The sequence below is a fragment of the Phaseolus vulgaris genome, chromosome 4, assembly GCF_000499845.2.
Source record: "Phaseolus vulgaris cultivar G19833 chromosome 4, P. vulgaris v2.0, whole genome shotgun sequence".
NCBI classification, from domain to species: domain Eukaryota; kingdom Viridiplantae; phylum Streptophyta; class Magnoliopsida; order Fabales; family Fabaceae; genus Phaseolus; species Phaseolus vulgaris.
In genome coordinates this window covers 43904943-43926229 of record NC_023756.2, presented here as the reverse complement: position 1 = coordinate 43926229, position 21287 = coordinate 43904943, and the positions used below count along the sequence as shown (strand labels likewise).

At 33.1% G+C, this 21287-nt stretch overlaps 3 protein-coding genes across 3 annotated transcripts; 1 reads left to right on the top strand and 2 right to left on the bottom strand.

Annotated features, from left to right (window-relative positions):
* The first annotated feature begins 4148 nt into the window (after window positions 1–4148).
* LOC137837837 (uncharacterized) lies at window positions 4149–7294 on the top strand. The gene is made up of 3 exons (XM_068646985.1): window positions 4149–4584; window positions 5503–5639; window positions 6011–7294. The coding sequence occupies exons 1-3, from the start codon at window positions 4459–4461 to the stop codon at window positions 6798–6800; spliced, it is 1053 nt and encodes a 350-aa protein (XP_068503086.1). The 5' UTR covers window positions 4149–4458; the 3' UTR covers window positions 6801–7294.
* A 1049-nt stretch (window positions 7295–8343) lies between these two features.
* LOC137837841 (dolichyl-diphosphooligosaccharide--protein glycosyltransferase subunit STT3B) lies at window positions 8344–14215 on the bottom strand. The gene is made up of 6 exons (XM_068646991.1): window positions 13054–14215; window positions 11704–12240; window positions 10834–11288; window positions 9939–10061; window positions 9241–9300; window positions 8344–8678 (listed from the first exon to the last, which is right to left on the bottom strand). Exons 1-6 carry the CDS (start codon window positions 13918–13920, stop codon window positions 8549–8551), a joined length of 2172 nt encoding a protein of 723 aa, XP_068503092.1. The 5' UTR covers window positions 13921–14215; the 3' UTR covers window positions 8344–8548.
* Window positions 14216–15962: 1747 nt separating this feature from the next.
* On the bottom strand, window positions 15963–20744 carry LOC137837842 (succinate--CoA ligase [ADP-forming] subunit alpha, mitochondrial). Its single transcript, XM_068646992.1, has 7 exons — window positions 20466–20744; window positions 20131–20340; window positions 19271–19441; window positions 18607–18730; window positions 18383–18444; window positions 17775–17856; window positions 15963–16295 (listed from the first exon to the last, which is right to left on the bottom strand). The coding sequence occupies exons 1-7, from the start codon at window positions 20649–20651 to the stop codon at window positions 16156–16158; spliced, it is 975 nt and encodes a 324-aa protein (XP_068503093.1). The 5' UTR covers window positions 20652–20744; the 3' UTR covers window positions 15963–16155.
* Between the last annotated feature and the right edge of the window lie 543 nt (window positions 20745–21287).

Here is a 21287-nt window from a genome sequence, read left to right as displayed (position 1 = left end):
ATTCTTTATTTTTGAAACCATACACAGCAAAAGGAGAACAATATTTTAATAGGTCTATTTTTAAATTTCTTAACTGCAATAAAAAAATATTTGTATGAACTAATAATATATTTAAACGTGCATACACTTTATTTATACATAAAGCTTCAGTTTCGTACATTTGACATCTTCCCCTTGCATTCTCACTTTGAATAAATTAAAAAAACTTTGGCTTTTGAATTTTGCTGTATATTTCTCTAAATATAAATTTTCACTATATTATTAATTAAACAACATATTAAATTTTTAAAACAATAGAATAGCATATTGTTAAATGGTGTACTTTTTTTTTACAATAATAATATAGCATAATTAACTTCATAAACTAAATTCTAAAGGATGCTTCATTTTTCTAGATTCAAAAAATTAACTATGAAGTATGAAAAAATATATTTTTTATGTCATTTAGTAAATGTATATAGTTTCTATGAAGTTGAATGTTTTGAGTAACCTTTAAGATTATAATATATAAAGTATATAATAATATTATATTATAGAACCCTAAGAAGGAATCTTAACAATGTGAAAGAATCCATTGACTTTTTCAGCAGCACTGTTTGACTTTGATTATTTGTTAGGCATTAGTTTATGACACCAATAACTCTCTTTTACTATTCACAAATTGCATTTTTAACTAATCTAATTCTAATTTATACAATAAATTAACTTTCATTATTCAACTGTTTACTTTTATTTTTCTGCAGAATTAGTTAACCAATCAACTATTTTAGTGTCACTAACTAAGTAATTATATGATACACTAAAAAAAAATCATGAAATAGAAACTAATTTGTAGATACCAAAAAAATTAGTTGCAATAGTAACTAAATTAGAGACCATTTTAGAAAAAAAAATGGTTTATAAATTAGTTTCTATTTTGATAAATAGTTTCTAAATTGATATCTAATTAGCAACCATGTTTTTCTAACAAATTTAGAAACTAAATAATTGATAATTAAAACTTTGGTTGCTAACTAGATACCAATTTAGAAACTATTTAACAATAATAGAAATTAATTTAGAAACCAATTTGTTTTTTAGTTTCTAAAATGGTCTCTAATTTAGTTATTATTGTAACTAATTATTTTGGTCTCTAAAAATTGATTTATATTTCATGATTTTCTTGTAGTGATACTATAATACTAAAAAAATATTAAATAAAAACTAATTTTAGAGATAAAAAATAATTAAATATTATATTGATTAAATTAGATATTATTTTAGAGATTAAAAAAATTATTAATATCTAAATTAGTTTCTATTATTAATAAATTAGTATCTAATTAACTATTCAGATTTTAACTACTAACTTTAGAATCTAAATAATTGGTACTTAAAATTTTGATAACTAATTAGATATTAATAATTTTTTAGTCTCCAACTTAACATCTAATTTAGTAAATATAGTTATTAACTATTTTTTATATTTAAAATTAGTTTTTATTTAATGATTTTAGTGTGAATAAAATTCAAAAGTAACTAGATTTTTTTCAATTATACTTTTATCATGCATTAAAAATTATTTGAAGAGGAAAATTAAAAAGAGTATAATAAGTAACTTATTTAAAGTTGCATTGAAAGTGTAACATTTATATATTTTCTTTACTTGGAACGAAATACAAACATAAAAAATAATATTAACGCCTAATCATTCAAAATTTTGACATGATCTTCAAAATAAACATAGATTTTGTTAATTATTATACTAAAAATTGGTTAAAAACTAACTAGTGATATTTTATTAGTAGTAGTTATCAACTAAGACTTAATTGATAGTAATAAATGCAATATTTTATTGAGAAAAACTTTAATTTGTAACAGTGTTTTTCAAAATGTCAGTAAAACTATTTTAAAACATAAAAGATGTATAAAAAATTAAAAAATCAGTGAAGATGTGTTCAGATCATAAGTATCAATTAATGTCTAAAGCATTTTTTTACTAAAATGTTGGTGAAGAGCACATGATTTGGTTATTGTCATTTGCATGCACAAAACTTTCTTGAAACTTATTTACAAGTTATTAAGATAATTAAATACTTTTTTCTATTTATCTTTCAATATTTTGAAGCAAAAACAAAAATTACAGTAAACTTTGATGGTGTAGAAAAACATTGAAATATATTAAAACCATGTCTATGTAGTACGAACACTGATACGAACACGGACATGAAGATACGTATAATTTCTAAAATGTAGGATATGGGAACACGAATCTATATATTATATAATTATGAATTATATAAATTGATAATAAAGATTTATGTGCACAAGTATGTTCCAGATTATTTTTTGGAGCAGAAAGATATCTTTTATGACTAGTTTAAAAGGATTTATTTCTTATTTTTATAATCATAATAAAAATTTATACAATAAATTTGAGATTTTAGAAAATCAATGTATTTTTCATTTTTAAAACTGTGTTAGAATCGTACTAGAATTGTCATAAATCTAACAAATACTTTTTGAATTTGACACTTCATGGATACGTGTTCTACAAGTGTCATACGAGTGTTTGTGTCCGATACGAGTATCCGACACCGACATGTCATTTAAGAAAAGTATGAGTTTCATAGCTAATTAATCACACACTACAAAAAAAATCATGAAATAAAAATCAATTTTAAAAATAAAAAATAATTAGTTACTATACTGACTAAACTAAAAATCATTTCAAAGACTAAAAAAATTTAGTTTATAAATTAATTTCTATTATTGTTAAATAATTTTTAAAATTGTATCTAATTAGCTAGCAAAGTTTTAACTACCAATTAGATACGTATTTTAAAAAAATAAAATATATTTTGATCCACGTCTTCTTTTATTTAAAAATACTTTTATTATTCTATAAAAAAAATCAGATACAAATTCAAATTCAATAAGGAACACTCAAATAATACTATTTTAGTAAAACTAAGTAAAATAAGACAAAATAAAAATGAGAAAACATTAAAAAATAAAGAATGAAATGTGAAGAATGAGAGGTATAATCCATAAAATGAAAGTTAAAAAAGTGTTAGAATGAGTAAGGAAGGGACCACATAATTGAGAGGTTTTAGTTGTTTCATATATATATGTGTGTGTCGGTGCACATATATAAATATATATCTCACCGCGTTAACCGATTATATAATCAAATTGGAAACATTAAAACCACTTTTCCCTCTTTATTACACTTTACAACACCACTCTTCAATAAATTAACACACAAATTTCCCAAACACAATAAAAAAAATTCAGAAACTTAATTAAGAAAATGATGAAAGAAGGGTCGAGTTCATCATCGTGATTCCAAATCTAAAAGTGGTTCAAAGGAGTTTTCATAATCATTTGACTTTCTTTCTTTTTTTCTCTTTCCTTTTAGTAATTTGCATAATGCCACATTCAAATTGCTTCCAAAACAAACACGTTCTTTATTTAAAACTATGAGTCGTGTTTCCAATCTCATCTTTAATTTATCTTTGCTTATTAAAGTATTATTTTCTATGGACAAAAATAAATAAATTTGTGGGAAATTCTAAATGCAAAGAATTGAATATCACGAATAAAATACAAAGAGTTTATGGAAAGGGTGCTCAATTATCAAAATTTGAGTTTTATGAACATTTACTATGTGGGTAAAAGTTTTTTTTACTTTAAATATAAAAAGTAATATAATTTTTTAAAAAAAAACTATTATAAAATATTTTTGTTTTAGGATCTAACAATGAATGATCATGTATAGTAATTATTTTAATTAATATTTACAAGAATTATTTTATAAGTCAAACTTAATATGATATTTGAAAAATCTTATAGTAGCACATTATACATAAATTATATTTTACTACAAAAAATAATAGTAATAGTAATAGTAATTTTGGGTACAAATTTATTTATAGGAATTTGTGATTAGATATTTTTTTGACCATTTTGTGAGATTAGTATTTGATATGAGTATTAAATTCTGAATTGGTTTCACATTAAACATTGGCTAAATTTTTGTTAAGAATCTGTCTTGAAAAAGAAAAATGAAGAATTTGATGGTTGATATTAACACTGAATTCAATAAATAAATAAAAAGGGAAAGAAGTTAAATAACAAGAAATTGGAAATTCCCATATTTGCAGTGTGTGTGGAATAAAGTCAAATTCCTGTAGAAGCTTAAAAGGATGAAAAGAAAGAAACCTTATTTTCTTATTTATATTTTCTTTCTCTGAAATCGAAATAAAAATCTCACTCCAATAACCAAGCTTCCGTCTATTGTTTCTTCCTTTTATCCATATTCAACTTTCCTTTTCTTCCTCCAAGATCACATTTTTCTTTGACCCTTTTGCTCCCTCTCTCTCAAATTCCCCTCTCCACCCACTTCCCCTATAAGTCAATTTCATGTTTCTTTCTCTCAGATCGTAGATCTTGCTGTCGGTGGGTTGATCGGAGTAGATGTCGCCGTTAAACGGGTTGCAGAACGGCGGCGGCGGAAGTGGCGGTAATGGGTTGACTTACATAGAACACCATGTTTCAAAGCTTGACACTCTTGCTGGTGTGGCAATTAAGTATGGTGTTGAGGTAATTTTTTCTCTATGTTTTTTTGGCTTCGGACTTTGAATTGGTTCAGGCGTGGTAAAGTTGGTTGCTTTTTATATTTGTTCTTTTGGGTTATGTAGTTTTTCTTCCTTTTTTTTTCTAGGTGTGCAAAATTTTAGTTTTTTAGTTTAAGGGTTTTATATGTATATGAACAAGAATACAAGATAACGATTTCGCGTGTTATGTTGTTGTTCACAAGATTCTCTGTTTTTGTTTGGAGGGATGGAGGTTTTGTGTTTGTGTTTTGTTTTTTATCCTTTGGGGGTAAGCTAATCTGACACAACCAGTCAAGTGCCTCAGTTTTTCCTCTAATCGTTAGTAATGCCATTAGGGAGAGTTTGTTAAAGGGGTCAAACTTATAGTGTGTATGGTTCTTAGTTCTCCACTTTTAGGATGTTTTTGGTGATAAGTTGAAAGATTATGGATAGGAAAATAAGGACAGGAATGAATGGTTCTCAGTTTTGGCAGCTGTTTTATGGTAGAAAAGTTAGGAAATTGGGAAGAAAAAATTTATCCCCTTCCATCTTACTGTGGCCTTCAGGATGGAAGGAGCAGATATTTTGAACTTATACTTATGAATGCTTTCATTTTTTCTTTGCATTGGTTAGATCTTTACATATTTATATTTTGCCAAACACTTTATGAGCATAATGCATTTTCTTTTAGAAATGCCTTTATAAGAGACACAGGTGATATTGTATAGCATGGAAAATCACAATTCTATTGACTATTTTTTGAGATACCTCACTTCGAATTCTTTTAAGGTTAAACTTGAGGAAATGTTAAATTGTCTAGTGACTGACATGATGTGCATACATGTATGCATTACTGCTGCTTTATGCTCTGTGATAATAAAATGATACTGAAATCTTCTGATAAAATTTCCTTGTAATGATTTAGGTAGCTGACATCAAAAGGATGAATGGCTTAGCCACAGATCTTCAAATGTTTGCACTGAAGACATTGAAAATTCCCTTACCAGGACGTCATCCACCATCTCCTGCTCCTGGTCCACACGATGAACCTGCCAAGTTGGGGTACTTCAATTGTACTCATTTCAGTTTTTCCCTCTTTTCATTTGCAATATCTTTCTTACAATTACAATATATCTTCCTGCCCTAATTTGTTTATGTAGCATGTTGTGTATATTATAGAACAATGTACTCCATTTAGATTTTGACAGCAATCCTTGTCCCAGACTTGAAAGTACAAGTGCATACATAGTTGTCAGCTACATCATATTCTGAATATTTGAAGTACAGTGAATGAAACAGCTGAATAAAAAAGTTTTGATTGATTCTTAGGATTTGTTGCAGATAACATAGTTTCACCAACCAGTAACTTTGATTTATATTTAAAATCATGTGCTGGATTATGGAAACTCATTTTTAACTGAAACTCATTGCAGAGATTCTAGCATTGAGAAGAAACCCCTACGCATAGGTCAATCTGCCATGAAGGAACCTCTTCATTCCTTAAGACTCAAACCTCCTCAACCAGATATTTCTCCAGCTATGAGCATTTTACAGAAATTCTATGGCCTCAAATCTTCAGATTCAAAAGATACATTCAATGGAACAGAAATGGCAGTTTATACACCCGTGAGTTCTGATCATTCTAGAGGGGAATGGTTTCCCAATGCTTCTCCAGTTTCAGACCTGCCATCAGCTACAAATGATTTTCCCAAGTCAACAAATTTAGTCTATGATCTACTGACAGGGGATGGTGATTACATTCCTCTTGCGGAAATTGGGGACGGGGGATCTGAGAAGGCTGATGAGAAATCTGTCCGAAGACGTCAGAAAGCTGAAGTTGATAATGGAGCCAGCACCCCAGAAAAGCTTATGAAAGAAGGAAATGGTAATGTATCAAATGGTTTTTCTTCAACTGGAAAAACATTAGCCATGAGGCCGAAATCGGCTAGCCGAGCAGCACTGTTTCCTGAGTCAGAATCAGGATGGCTAGATTCAATTCCGGTGGGGTTGGGAGAATCTATATTTACCGATGGCTTTTCTGGAGTGCGCAAATCATCGAGTGCATCAAGCCTCAGAGAGCAGGAAAGGATGAACTCAGCAACAGCCTGGCCGCCGGCGATATGGAACTTGAAACCAGACTTGCAAGCAGCCATTTCAAAGCCTATCTTTGATGGTTTGCCTATCCCAATCACTGGCCGCAGAAGCAAAACTGCCCTTGATTAGTGTAAATTGATTCCCTTTTGAGCAAATTATTTTTTGACATTACATGAACATAAATTGCAACAAGATGCACAAGTGCTTGGGTTAGTAAGCCTGAGAAGAGAAGGTAAAGAAAAAAGAAAATTACACAAGTAGGATATTTATTTATTCCAAGCCTAGGAAGGGGTAGATGACCTCCTAAGAAGAAAAACTTCAGCAGTAAGCAACGGAGGAAAAGGTACATGAAAATGTGAAGCAACTGGTTTTTCAAATGTGTACCAATAATGTAAATGGTCAATCCCACCTGGGTTATAAAGAGTTATTTACATATTCATAATTTCCTTTGTTAAATGAAGTCAAGTGAAAGTCACTGGATCATGTTATTATTATTGAATACATTATGTAAGTATTTATGATATTTTTTTTCTTCAGACCAATTATACTGCAATAGGATTTATTGTGTAAACCATGTTTACATGGCTACTCTAATGATAATTGGATTAGTTCTTTTACCCTCATTCATATGTCTAACATGTGCCTGTATTCTGTCATCTATTCATTTCATAAATCTAAGCAATCAAGTTCTTCATCTGAAGTTGATCATTTGATTCAAAATGTATATATAAAGCTCCATGAAGTGGTCCATTCAATGATCACATTGTACAAGATCTGTTGTCGTGTTCATAAGCAAAGTATGGTGGTTGCGTTTTTGACATAAATGTACATTAAAGTTGTGATGAGACGAGTAAAGCAAATGAGTTGAATTGAGACTAAACAACTTGTAATGAAGGGATTAATTAAGTCACATGCGTGTTCCCCCTTTCTATTACACTAGATCATGACCATGGCTGAATCACATTACCGACAAGAACAAATATCATCATTGCTGAAATTTAAAATTGGAGGCTATAATTTGTGGATTAAGGTTTTCCCTAGGAAATCTAATACAACTAATTATTATATTATTACTCTTTTTAATTTTGAATATAATATAAATAAATAAATAATATTACAAATCGAAATAACTATGTAAAAAATACTAGTATTCAATATAGCAATAATTTAAATTAGATAAAGAAGTCAATTTCTAATTAATTTTACTCATTAAATCAATTCATTTAAATAAAATTACTTGTTCAAATAAAAAAACACATACAACTTCCACAAAATCAACATTAGAAATGAAAATTTAATTACTTTGAAAAAAAATAAAAATATATTCTTATTAAAAAAATACAAATCTCATGTATATAACATTTTATATTTTATCAAATAATTTCCAAACATTTTTAATCCAATAGATTAGGTTATTAGTTTAATAGCATCTCAGCTATCAATTATCTACCCAGCTAATTTTGCCATGTTGAACCTTTGAAAGGAGAAAAACATCAGCCCGCAATCTATTATTTTTTTAAATGAAATTTTATTTTATCTTGTTCCCTTCATATATTTATTTGAAACTAAATATTAGACTATTAGCCACACCAGTATGATTTGTTTGGCTGGTTCTAAAAGTTATATGAGGCAATATTGTATAATTCGTGGCAAACATGTGACACCAAGCCAATAAGTTAAGTTGGCACTAAGTCATAAACTGCAGTAAAGAGTAAAATCCATAAAATGACCTCAACTAATTCTGCAGACTTCAAAATTGGTCCAGAATCTGTAAACAGATTTTCAACGCTCAAGTTCACTACAAGCTATCATTTCCCGCGGAGAAAACAGTCCTTGTTTTTTGCATTTTTTGGGCATTTGGGGATGGGGGATTAGAGTTACCACCTGTTTTTAGGAGGTTTCACTTTATAAATACGAACTATCCAATTCTGTGTAGTGAGTGCCTCTTCCAAGTACTCAAGCTTTATGTCCTTATTTCCAATTTCAACACCTCTAGCGCGATCATATCTGTCATTGCAAGAAACACACACGGCTATAAAAAATGTGCATTACATCAAACAGAACATATTAACAAGCAAGCATACACACAATATTACACAAATTACTATCCTTCCAAATTGAAATCATCATTGAGGATGGTCATTGGGCAAACGGATACAAGAATTCATATTTGATTCCTATGAAAGCGAAGATAACAACATTGCAAGAAACACCTGGTTATGAAAATTTAACAGGTTTGACATACGGCTGTAATTTGAACTAGAGATCCTGGGAGTGAACATATTTCAATCTAACTGCCTACTACATTGAGTATTTACATGGGCGGCTACCCTAAACTTAAGCATAACAATCTTTTCCTACATTGGATGAGTAAATTATAAAAAACGACGATAGAAGTCCAAAAACTTAAAACATAATTTGGATATTTTTAACTAGCGTGATTTCCATATTGCTAGCTAATCAAGTGACATAGATTCTTCATTCCCATTGTCAAAACCACTAATGTAAGGACACCTAGACTTTTTGGTGTCATTATAAAAATAATACCAACAAGAGCTATGGAACTTACCCAGGTGGCCTGCCATATTCTGTTGTCAGCTCCCCAAACCGATAATAAGACAGCTTGTACCTAAGATTTACAGATGAAGAAAAATATAATTAAGTTCAACATGTATCAGTTCATGAGGTCCCTTTACATGTAATACAAATACCAGCAAATAATATTATCCTGGAGTCCTGAACAATATCCTTTCCCTACTCTTTTTTATGTGCTTAAATAGGACCTGATTCCCACTGGGGAAACACCAGGGTAGCATTTGCCCTTTTAGTTTAATTTTACTAAATTGAAACTGTTTTACAGTGTACTTGGGGTCTTGGGATTCTAAATAAGTAGCAGCATGAAGCTCCTAAAGTACCTGATCTAAAAACTCTTTTTTCTTGTCATTTGTTTTTCTTAAATAAATAAAAACACTCCTTTTATGGTAAGAGCATCTACAAAACATTGTTTTGCACAATTTCTCTTTTTCAGGAAATGAGAACCCAAAAATAAGGTAAATCAAAAACCACCTAGGTCAGCCCAAATTCCTTGGTCATACACTGTTTACAAATTCAAACCTAGTTAAACTTCTGAGTCCCTATAGGACACATGTCCAACTTGACCGTTACTCCATGATTTCATCTCCTCAATTTTAGTTCACAATTCTCTATTTTACACCAAAACCCAAGCACAGACTTGTATTGCTAAACTAGTAACGCTACAAAACTTACATAAGACAGTTCAACATCTTCGGAGCAGCTCCTTTATCTACACGATATTCTCCATTGACAAGGTAGTCAGGTTCCTTTATCACAGGAAAAACTCCGCCACCAATTCTCACCATCCAAAGAAATCTACACAAAATTTGGGGGTATGATTTAAAAATATTGCAAGTATTACAGCAGAGAATTTACAGATATACTAGTATTGTACAAATTAAAATAAGAAACAAATAAAGTTCAGAAGAAAAACTGCAACGTTAATATTTGGGACATACTCAATAAGTGTAAATACTTACATCTTCAGACAGGAATAAAACTTTACACCAAATATAATCTTACAACATCCTATCTAAAGCTTATTCCGACCAGTCAAGTAATTACAAACCTAGAGATGTTTTTGCACACCAAAACAGTATAAGAATAAGACTACCTATAAGGCCATAATTGGAAATATATTTGAACCAAGTTTTCCTAGTTCATGTTTCCATCAAAAATGGGCAGCCAATCTGCACAAACTTCATGATGGAATGTATATAAATTTTTTATTTTCTGGAAATTATGAAGGCTAGTAGTACTCACTACTGCTATGAAAGGGGAAGGTAAGAAACACAATAAAGAATAAGGACAGCCTAAAAGAACCAACTATTGAGATGAGAGTGATCAGTCTCAAAAATAGAGAAAGAGCAATGCTACTGCACAATACAGGTGAATGCACCCTTTAAAAAAAAAGTAACTGTTTTATGCCTTTAAGCAAATATATGCTCAACAACTTTAATGAAGCCACCTGTATGTGAAAAGCTCTGAATGCAAGAATCGTCTAGGTAGTATTTTTCATAAAGAAATGGCACACGCATTTGGTAAATATTGATATAAAAGCAAAACATAATACTTCTTTCGTCCTTACTTATTAATATCATCAGAAGAATAACCAGTAACACCACCAAACACGACTAATACGTAGTCCACATCAAGCGATCTCATTATCTCATAAGCCTCATCCTCATATGATGACATTGCTCGCCCGACGGTAGCTATGTGAGTGTTGTTCCAGGTGTTATTGTCAACAATTACAGTTCTGTTTCCCATGGCTGTGATTTGATAACCATAATCCCACCATGACATCACCTTGGCATCTGGTGGAGTGTTCTGGCGAAGCCAAAAGTATGCTTCACGATAATCATCAAAGATGACCCTTTGGCCATGAGCACCCCTCGCAGCCAAGACAATTGAGGGAGATGAGTAAGCCTCTGATGTGACCCAAGTGCAGTGAATAGCATATCTACTGAGCAAATAGAAAGCACCGAGGAGTAACACAATTGCACCATTCCTTTGGAAAGGCTGGGAGTTGTCAATTACACCCTAAACAACAGCAATCATACACCTATTATTAAGTAGTCACATCAACATTCACTGCAATAACAGTAAGAGACAAAAAAAACACCATTCTAATACAATATTTAATATTAAAAAGCTGAAAAAAGATGAACAGGTGAAGTTACATATAGTTGTTGTGAAAGAACATGGCAATTACCATATCTGCTGTCTGGTGCACATTAGCATTTTAGTAATTATTTTCATTGAAATATACCAAACAACAACAAATTCTTCTTTCTTGTAATTAATGAAATGAAAGCAAGTGGATAAAATTGAAGGACGGGTACACTCTTTACTGGATTAGCATGTGATTATAAAGGTGAGAAACTAATTCAACACAATAGAATGCAACTCATCTGAGGAAGCCTTTCACTAAATGAGCTACTTAAAAAAATCTAACCTTAGAAGAACCTTTTGCAGAGCTAGTTCCTTTAGTAGATCCACTTTGAACAGCTGGGCTCTTGGCCCTCACTACCCGTGTCAAATTCTTGACGGTAGCAGAAACCGCAATAGCACTAATGAGACACACAGCAGGGGTAGCAACAAGAATCAACCGAACCATAACCCCAGCAAAATACATGCTTGTAAGACCATACATAACTAAAAAGATTGTGGCATCAGACAAGCGCTTGAAGCAAAAATAGAGACCAGCAGGGAAAAGAAACAGCAAGATGTGGAAATCAAACATGAAGGATGACCAAGCAGTTGGTTGATGCTCAGAGACAGATGCTATAATCGGAATGTGATCCTTAGCATAAGTTGGATCGAGCAAGGAGTAAAACCTTCCAGTCCATGGAGAAATATAACCAGACGCCATGCCCAATCCCAAAGCAACAGCACCAACAGTAACTGCAGTGGTCACAGTGATCTTCAAAAAGGCCTGGAACAGCTTGGTGTCACTAAGCAAATGCCTCACCCAATCCAGGAAGAAAAACACCTGCAAAAACAACCCAAGTTAGACACTCAGAGAAAAACATCTCCTGTGAAAGGACAAAACATAAGCGCAGTTCCTAATGTGCTTTCACTCTTGTTCTTTAATCAAGAACTAAAGTTCCAATTTAGTCATCTATATTGGACATTGATGCAAATATTTATTAGATTACCAAAATTGAAATTCTGACTTTGATTGAAGAACAAAGTTTTTAAATTTTGGTCACAACTCCATCATAATCCTTGATATTGCAGGAAAATGAAGCCATAATTGAGCGGACGATTCGATTGTAATCCTTAATATTGCAAGAAATTGCAGACAAATGCAGCTACGTTATCGAAAATCTTGATATTGTGGTTGAAATTACAGTCACAGATTCCAAACCTAGGCATTGTGACTTAAAAAATTGCAGACTATCAACCGTGGCACACAATCCCAAAATCCTTGACATTGCAACCGAAATCGTGGTTACAAACATTTTTCCATAACCTCCTAACATTAACTAAAGAACTGCATCTGAATTTTGTACCACGAAAAATCCTACACACTTGTCCAAAATTTCCAGCATCATGAAGTATCCCATCAAAGCTGTCACCACAATTTAAAACCTTGGTGGTGCGCATACACTCAGAAACCTAGACATTGCAGCCAAAACCACAGCAACACATTGTCAATTATGGTGCAGAAGTCCAAATCACAAAAAACTTGATATTGGCCAATTCGCAACCTTTTCTTCAAAACTACCCAAACGACTGCATCTATTTTTCATCCCAGCTAAAATCCTAAACAAACAAACACGGATAGAGAAAAGAAACCAACCTGCAGCAAGAAAAACACGCCCATTGCGGCCATGTGCTCCCCGGACTGCACATGCTGGAACCCCACAAACCTAATCTGCATTGCCAGCAGCATCCCCAACACATACATGCAGTTATACGCCACATACAATCTCAACGAGTACCTCCCCGTCACAAGCAGAACCAGCACATAAAGCGGCACCAAATTGATTATAAAAACATAACCTCCCCACGCCGACACCATGTAGAAGTACCCAAACGCCGAACCCAAAGCCCACGCCAGCGACCCAGTGTTGACGGCCTTCACAAAGAGGTAAAAAGTGAGCAACAGCGCGAAGATCGCCACGCCCTCGTTGTCGTAAGAACCAGCGACGGAGCGCGATATGTACCCGGGACAGATCGCGATGAGCGCAGCGGCGACAATGCCGGCGCCGGAGTCCCAGACCTCCTTGGCGAAGAAGTACGCGACGAGGGTGGTGTTGGAGGCGAAGAAAGGGGCGGTGAGAACGCAGACCTCGCGGATGTGCACGAAGAGGCGGAGGAAGCGGAGGAGGGAGTGGATGGCAGCGGCGGTGAGCATGAGGCCGGGGTAAAGCGTGCCGCCGATGATGCGGCCGAGCGGGTACCAGGACTCGGAGTCGAACCAGTTCCAGAACTCGGCGAAGCCATTGCGCGTGAGGAAGAGCGTGGTGCGGTAGTTGAAGTAGGGGTCGAACTCGTGGATCATGGACTCATAGCGGAGGACGCTGAAGAGGCGCGTGATGAAGGCGAGGATGTAGATGAGGGCGAGTGTGGCGACGCGGATGAGAAGCTCCTGCTGCTTGGTCTTCAGCTTTAGGGTTTTGGGGAGAGAGAAGGAACTGATGGAGGGTTTTAGATCTTGCGCCATTGATAGGGTTTGAAGGTTATGAGAAATGGTGGAATTAGGTTTTCATGGAGAATTTGGGAATGCACTGGATCTGAAATCTGATCTGAAGAAGGAATGAAGAAGAGTCAGAGTCAACGGTTTGTTGGAATCAAATGAAATCCAGAGTAGGGATTTCCAAAGTGGACATTCCAAACACTACCTTTGCATTTGGATCCACACACTCTCTCTCACTCACTCAAACATTTAACACATGTTTTTTTTTAATGTTTGTTTTTGTGGATTTTGAGGTTGTTTACTTGCTGCTTTTAATAGACTCATTAAACTCAATGGGTTACTATTTTATTATATTGGAATGGATTAATTAATTGTCTTTGTTTAATAATTGGTTGATTAATTTAATTGTTAATTATTAACTCGCTTGACACTGGTTTTGTTTTTGTAAACAAACCTCTTGACATTTAGAGGTAAATTAAAATCTTTATGATACTTAGTGGTGATTTTGAATTAATGGGTGTGAAGAATGAATATTTCTTGGTAAGTTTTGATCAATGGAGGGACTCAGATTTCCGAATTTAAGCATGATTTATTGTGATGAGAGTGCCATGTTAATACAACTAATCTTGTTGAGGTGATTTGCATTAAAATAATTTTGGTTGATGGAAGATGGTGTAATATGTTGAACTTAGACGGTGATGATTTTAGGTAAAAGGTGTAAATAATTATAAGATGCATTTGAGGCCTTAATTACACTTTACTTGACCACTTAAGTATGGAGTTATGCTTGCAATTGGGATTTTAGTTTTCTTTTATTTACTTATAAAGGCAGGAGAAGTAACTGTAATAATAAATTTGGAAATGAGTAGAATTCTATTTCTGATTTTTATGTAGTGTGATGTGACATAAACTCTTGTTAGGGTTCTTGCTTAAACCATTGGCTTTATTAAGAATTATTCTAAATTCTGTGTCAATCGACCTGATTTATCAAATATTCTTGTCAGTGGGGTCTTCTTTTTTTTATCGCAATATCTTAATCATAGTAAATTGAATTATCTTTTATTAAAACTTTAAAATTTAATGTTATTATTCTTATTTGTTTTCTAATTTTGATATAAATAAATCCGGATCAAATTTCTTAAAATACTAGGTTTTTTTTTTATAATACATATATCTAATATCAGGTGAGAACTTGCTGAATTTTTAGTTTTGTAGCTCTATATATAACTACGAGTTAATTCGAGTTCATTCACGTAAATGAAGTTTTTGTTGTGCATTAGATACACCATTCAAAATTCAAATAAGAGAATTTTACTAATTGGCATGAATCTTATTAAGATGTGATGAAAGCATAAATTGAGTTATGGATGATTAGGGAAGGAGCATAAAAATACAACGGATGGAAGTTATAAATCCTCCAAAATGTACTGAACTTTTTTTTTATGATTTGGCCAAAGTTGCCTAGTACATTTTTTTCTATTTTACCAAAAACAAACTTCTCTAATCTAACATTTTGTAATTAAATTTTTAAACCGCAATAATTTGTTTATTTATTAAAATGTTTTTAATATAGAAAAGCTAATGGAATGGAATATTTTTTAAAAAACATTTATAAAAAAGTAAATTTATTAATAAAAAATTCCAAAAATATTTTATTCAAGAGTCTCTTTTAATCTGTTTCGGAAAACAAACATGGCAAGATAAAATCTTAATCAACAAATAAACTGTAGCTCTGTAGCAGTGACTTGAATCCAGGGCCCAAAAATGCTGCAGAGAATCTAAAGGAACATTTATAAAATACAATAATTATATCTTGCTGTTAAGATAGTGGTCAAATTTCCAACACAGTTCAGATGATCTGAAATGAATTTATCCATACCTTTGGAAGAGATGGCTTTCCAAACATATGCAACATTAAAGTGGCTCCATAAGAACAAATGCTACCACAGAAATTCACACAATTTTATCATAGGACATAACTGCGCCACACGTTATAGCCTCGGCATTTAATGTTTACGTTAATTTCGTTGTTGCTGGATACGCGTTTACAAATCAAAGCCACAAAAAACTGGAGTTCAAAGAGAATGTTTCAAACTTCCGCAAATATAAAGCATCTTGAATTTTATTTTAGTGCACCTCTTCGTAACTTTCAAAACTAAAAAAGGAAAAATAACCCATCATTACAAATGGGAATCAAGAAATTTTGAACATGTTATAAATAATTGGAACCAAAATGATTTGATGAAACTATATGAACCCGAACTATTGCACCAAGCCCCTCCGCTTGAAAACATCTAGCATGGCAGCTCCAATTTTGGCAGGGGACTCCACAACTGTCACACCAGCTTCCCTGAGGGTTCTAATTTTGTCTTGTGCAGTGCCCTTGCCGCCCGACACGATAGCTATTCATGTCATAAAAATCAAAATAAATTAAAGGTGATATCGCTTTATGGTTGTCACTAAACATGCAATTTCCCATGCTAACTTCATTTTCAAAATGTAATGATATTTTTTACGAGACATAAAGATCATTAATAACTCAAGGAACCATTCAACATACATGGTTACCATGCTGCCATTCGTGCATATTCACTAAGCTAAAAGTATTGTGCATAAGCCCGAGATGCATCTAACCATATCAAACACAGTTTTTTGAACTAGTGAAACAGAACAATGAGGGCTACCATCAACAAAAACTGTTGCTTGTATACCAAACTAACAAATGCCACATTATATTACAATTAGATCTCCTTTCCATCAGTTAGAACCAATAAATTGGGATTTCAAATTGAAATTTAGAAAGAATCAAAATAGGGTGAGAATTACAATTTTAATATTTGAAATATGCAAACCATATATATATATATAATTGGATAATCAGCCATTTTCCACTTTGATTTGCAATTCCAGAACTATCACAGGCCCCCAAGTATTTAATTAAAAAAAGTGAACAAAACTCCCAATTACTTCACAAAATACTTTATCCCCCTCACGTCATAAAACTAATGGAAACACCCAAAAAAAAAAAAAAATTAACACATCATTGAAGATGAGGGACCCCTGAGCTCCTACAAAACCCCACACTCAATTCATGCTAGCACTCCATCCTCCCACCTCCAACTATATACTCCTTACCTTCCCCCTCCTCCCACTCTCACCACAGTATTTTTTTAAGCTGCAGCTCACTAGCAGGAATATTCTCAACATTCCCTATTTCACTATCCTTGCAACCAGGACTTGATCCACTTACTCCTTTATTACCCTTCCTCATGCAAACCTTAGTACCAAGGGTCTTTTTCTTGAAAGCAGGAATAAACCTAACAGAACCTGTCACGGATCAGGTTTCAGCCAATACATAAAGTTTTTGTAATCAAAGCCTATGAAATAATGATGAGTAGCAAGAATGGGCTCAAACCCACCTTGAGAATGTGGCTTAAGTATCCCACTATTATGCTAAGATTGTTTTCATCATATACTCAGTAAGATGCTCAGACACGTATATATTCGTTTGGATTGTGTCAAGCAAATTTTAACATTCAACTAATCCTCAATGGTTTCAAACGTTTTTAACGAAATAACAACTTGAGCTTATTGCTGTTTTCCATACTTGTATATGAATTTTTAAGTAATAAACTTATGTCCATTTCATGTATAGTGTACTGCGCATTATTTGATTATACCGCGTGCAATAATATTGCAACATATAAAAATAATCAAAAATATCAACACAAACTACAAACTAAAAAAATGGAAATCAAATGCCAATGTAAAACAAAACAAAACAAGCCCAAGAAGCATGTCGCCTAATCATGATGAATAAAGCAACATGCAGAATGATATTTTCTCTCAGAAGCTATCAATTCTAAAAAAAGTAATCTTACCTCCAGCATGACCCATACGACGGCCAGGGGGAGCAGTCAAACCAGCAATAAATGCAACAATAGGCTTCTCAGTGCCGCTTTCCTGTTCAGCCATTCATAAAATCAATTTAAAAACTCATGAAAATATCCCTATAGATAAGAGACCAAAAAAGATAACAATGAGCATATTTTACTGCTTTCTCTATAAAATTAGATATTTAACATAAATATCACCAAGTAACTACTAATAAGTAATAACCATTTAACATTTTGTCACCCAAAATAGGAGATTCACATCTACCAAGATAAGAATTTGAGCTTTTAATGAGCACATCCGATTTTTTTCTTTACATAGAAATGGCACATGGAATCAATGTATACCCTCTAATGATCTCTTAGCCCAGTTAGGTACAGCTTTAGCCATAGACAGTTAAAGATATTTAATATACTCCATCATTTCGACTTACGCTGGCAACACCATATGATCAAGTAAATAATTTTATAATGACATTCCATCTGTTGAGTTAGGGATGGTCCCTTCCCCACAAGACAAACTTATTTTGATTTATAGGATACTGATACGTACTAAAATAAATGAGTTTATGCACCAGTAACAGTTAAAAAGGAACCTTAATTAGTGCAGCAGCATCCTCTTCTGCAGTTCCTCCTATCTCTCCTATAAGAATGATACCTGACTTGCACAAACAAACAGTAATGATAAATTACATTGTCCCATTAATCATACTGGAACACTTGATGGGATAAAAACTGTGGAAAGAAAACAAAACCCAGGTCATGGATAAACAGAACACATATTAATATATATGACAAAATAAAATATGATAAAAAATACCTTCTGTTTGAGGATCAGGTATGAACTTCCTAAGGCAGTCAACAAAGTTTGTTCCATTAAAGGGATCTCCTCCTATACCCACACAAGTGGATTGTCCAAGGCCAACAGCAGTTGTTTGGAAAACCTGAATAGTTAAGAACAAAAATATGGTTCATTCACGGGTGACCATGCATCATATTATCAAAGGAAATTTAATTTTCAAATGGTAATAATTCCCAGGGACAAGCCTGTTACTCAGTAATAGACAAGCATCAGTTTTTTTTTTTTAAGGCTACACATTTAAAATTTAAAAAGATGTTTGAAAGGTTGGAATTCCTTCAAATTGTCATAATGTCTGTAATATGTTCCAGAGAAAATAAGCAAGTCGCTTATTATGCCAAACACTACTGAGTTCTGAGGGAAATAATCAAGACGTGAATTGTTATAATATCACAAGTGGAACAAAAGATCCACAGGAATGCAGTCAGTTAAAAGTAGCATTAATAGACAGAAATTATTCTAGTACAATGGGTCTATATTTTTTATATGTCAACAACACATCATTGTTCAAGGGATGCGTCAATTTAAAGCTTTTATTCTAATCACCATACACACAGCATAATAAATCTCCCACACTATTGCAATAAAATAAATAGTCTTTCCCTGCATGAAAACAAATACTCACTGCTTCATATGTCAAGGTACCAGAACGAGAGACAATTCCTATGCGGCCAGGCTTATGAATATATCCTGGCATGATTCCAATTTTACATTCCCCAGGCTTGATAATACCAGGGCAGTTTGGTCCAATCAGACGAGTCTTGGACTGCTGGTTAAGTGCTGCCTTAACCCGCACCTGCAATAGAAAAAAATATTAACTTCAGCCACTACACTTAACTCATCAGCATAGATCTAAAAGTAAAGTACACAAGGTATTTGACACTAGCCCCTTGTTGGATCTGATATCTCTAAACCAAGCAATTCACTTTAAAGGGTAAAGTATGTAACCTCAACATGTTCGAATAATCTTCTCCAAGAAACTTGTGAGAAAATAAAATAAAAATAAAAATGAAATAAACTTCTATAAGATAAAACCAGTCCATGCATAAGTTAAAACCAGATTTTAGAAAAACTAAAATGGAAGAACTTCTACATATTAGTTTCTGTAGACTCTGATTTTAACTTATATATTTTACATTTTTTTTCCCATAAACGTCTAAAAAGTTTATTCAAACAGGGCATCATTGATTTAAATTCAACTTTTGGTAGTACATGCACAAGTATAAAAGAGTATGAATGTGTTAGAATATTATGATATTTCCTCCGTTTTGAGGAGCTAAATCCATTTCCCCCCTCAAAAGCAATTAAGCAATACAAAGGCAACAATTAGCCACGACATGATCTTAGCATTACACGAATACGCAGGCAGACTACAACCAAAATCAAAACGCGATCATCATAATCACAAAAACACAAACCTTAAACTGCAAAGCGCATTCCACACATTGCAAATTACGAATTCAGAATTTGCGAGAAACGACTTACCATGTCGTGCTGAGGAATGCCCTCGGTGATGCAGACGACAAGATCCAGCTCAGCCTCCATGGATTCCATGATGGCGGCGGCAGCGAACGGCGGAGGGACGTAGATGACGGAGGCGTTGGCCTTGGTTTCCGCCTTGGCTTCAGCGACGGTGTTGAAGACGGGAAGGCCCAAGTGTTCGGTTCCGCCCTTCTTAGGAGTCACGCCACCAACCTGTTAGCAGTTAGGGTTAGCAAACGCAAAAGCGTTGATGCGATGGTGGAGCTAACGAGAAAGGAACGAAAAAACGAATGGATCGAATTCGAAATGGAGAGAGAGAAAGGGGATTCAGAAGGAACCATGTTGGTGCCGTATTCGATGGCCTGTTCGGTGTGGAAGGTGCCGTTCTTGCCGGTGATGCCTTGGCAGATGACGCGTGTGCTCTTGTCGACAAAGACCGCCGGAGTGGCCGATGAGAATTGGCGGAGGCCATGGCGGCGCGCGGCGATGGAGGACAGCAATCTGGTGACGGCTTGTCTTCCCATTTGGGTGTGTGTGTTGTGAGTGAAGAATGTGAATTCCTTTTACTATTGCTGCTGCTGCACAGATCCAAACCAAAACCAAATACCCCCAAATACCTCCCTCCTTTTTGGACTTTTTACTTTTTAAACAAAAAAAAAATATTATTTAAAATGAAAAAAAAAACTTTTGTTTTTTTTATATATAAAAAATATTGTTCTAATCTTTTTTATTTGTCATTTTTAAAATTTCAAAAATAACATAATTTTTTTCGATTATATCTTTGTTTTCATTTTGATTATCTTGAAAATCTCTTTGGCATTAAATAGAAAGAAAGCTAAGAGAGATATAGTTAGTAACTTGTTTAAAATTACATTGAGAAATAAAATAATTGAATTAAATTTTTTCATAGTTTTGGTGAATAAGCCTTCTATTCTCTAATACAATGATCAAGATTTTATTTTACTTTATGTAAGTAAATTATGGTATCTTTGTAAAAGTTGTTAAGATTTTTTGTTTTAATATAAAAGAATTTTAAGACATGTATTTTAATAACTTTTGATTTACGTGTTAATTTTCCAGATTTAAAATATAAATTCCATTTTGTAATAGAGAAATTTAAATTTTATGTCACAATATATTCGAATAGGTGTCTCGTAATA

Coding starts and splice junctions, on each gene's coding strand:
- LOC137837841 (XM_068646991.1), bottom strand. CDS start 13,920: ATGGCGCAAGATCTAAAACCCTCCATCAGTTCCTTCTCTCTCCCCAAA. Junction 11,289..11,703: donor CTGCAAAAGGTTCTTCTAAG/GTTAGATTTTTT, acceptor GCTGTTGTTTAG/GGTGTAATTGACAACTCCCA. Junction 9,301..9,938: donor AAGATGTTGAACTGTCTTAT/GTAAGTTTTGTA, acceptor TGTAAATCTTAG/GTACAAGCTGTCTTATTATC.
- LOC137837837 (XM_068646985.1), top strand. CDS start 4,459: ATGTCGCCGTTAAACGGGTTGCAGAACGGCGGCGGCGGAAGTGGCGGT. Junction 4,585..5,502: donor CAATTAAGTATGGTGTTGAG/GTAATTTTTTCT, acceptor GTAATGATTTAG/GTAGCTGACATCAAAAGGAT. Junction 5,640..6,010: donor GATGAACCTGCCAAGTTGGG/GTACTTCAATTG, acceptor AACTCATTGCAG/AGATTCTAGCATTGAGAAGA.
- LOC137837842 (XM_068646992.1), bottom strand. CDS start 20,651: ATGGGAAGACAAGCCGTCACCAGATTGCTGTCCTCCATCGCCGCGCGC. Junction 18,731..19,270: donor GTACCTTGACATATGAAGCA/GTGAGTATTTGT, acceptor TTAACTATTCAG/GTTTTCCAAACAACTGCTGT. Junction 16,296..17,774: donor TCGTATGGGTCATGCTGGAG/GTAAGATTACTT, acceptor TGACATGAATAG/CTATCGTGTCGGGCGGCAAG.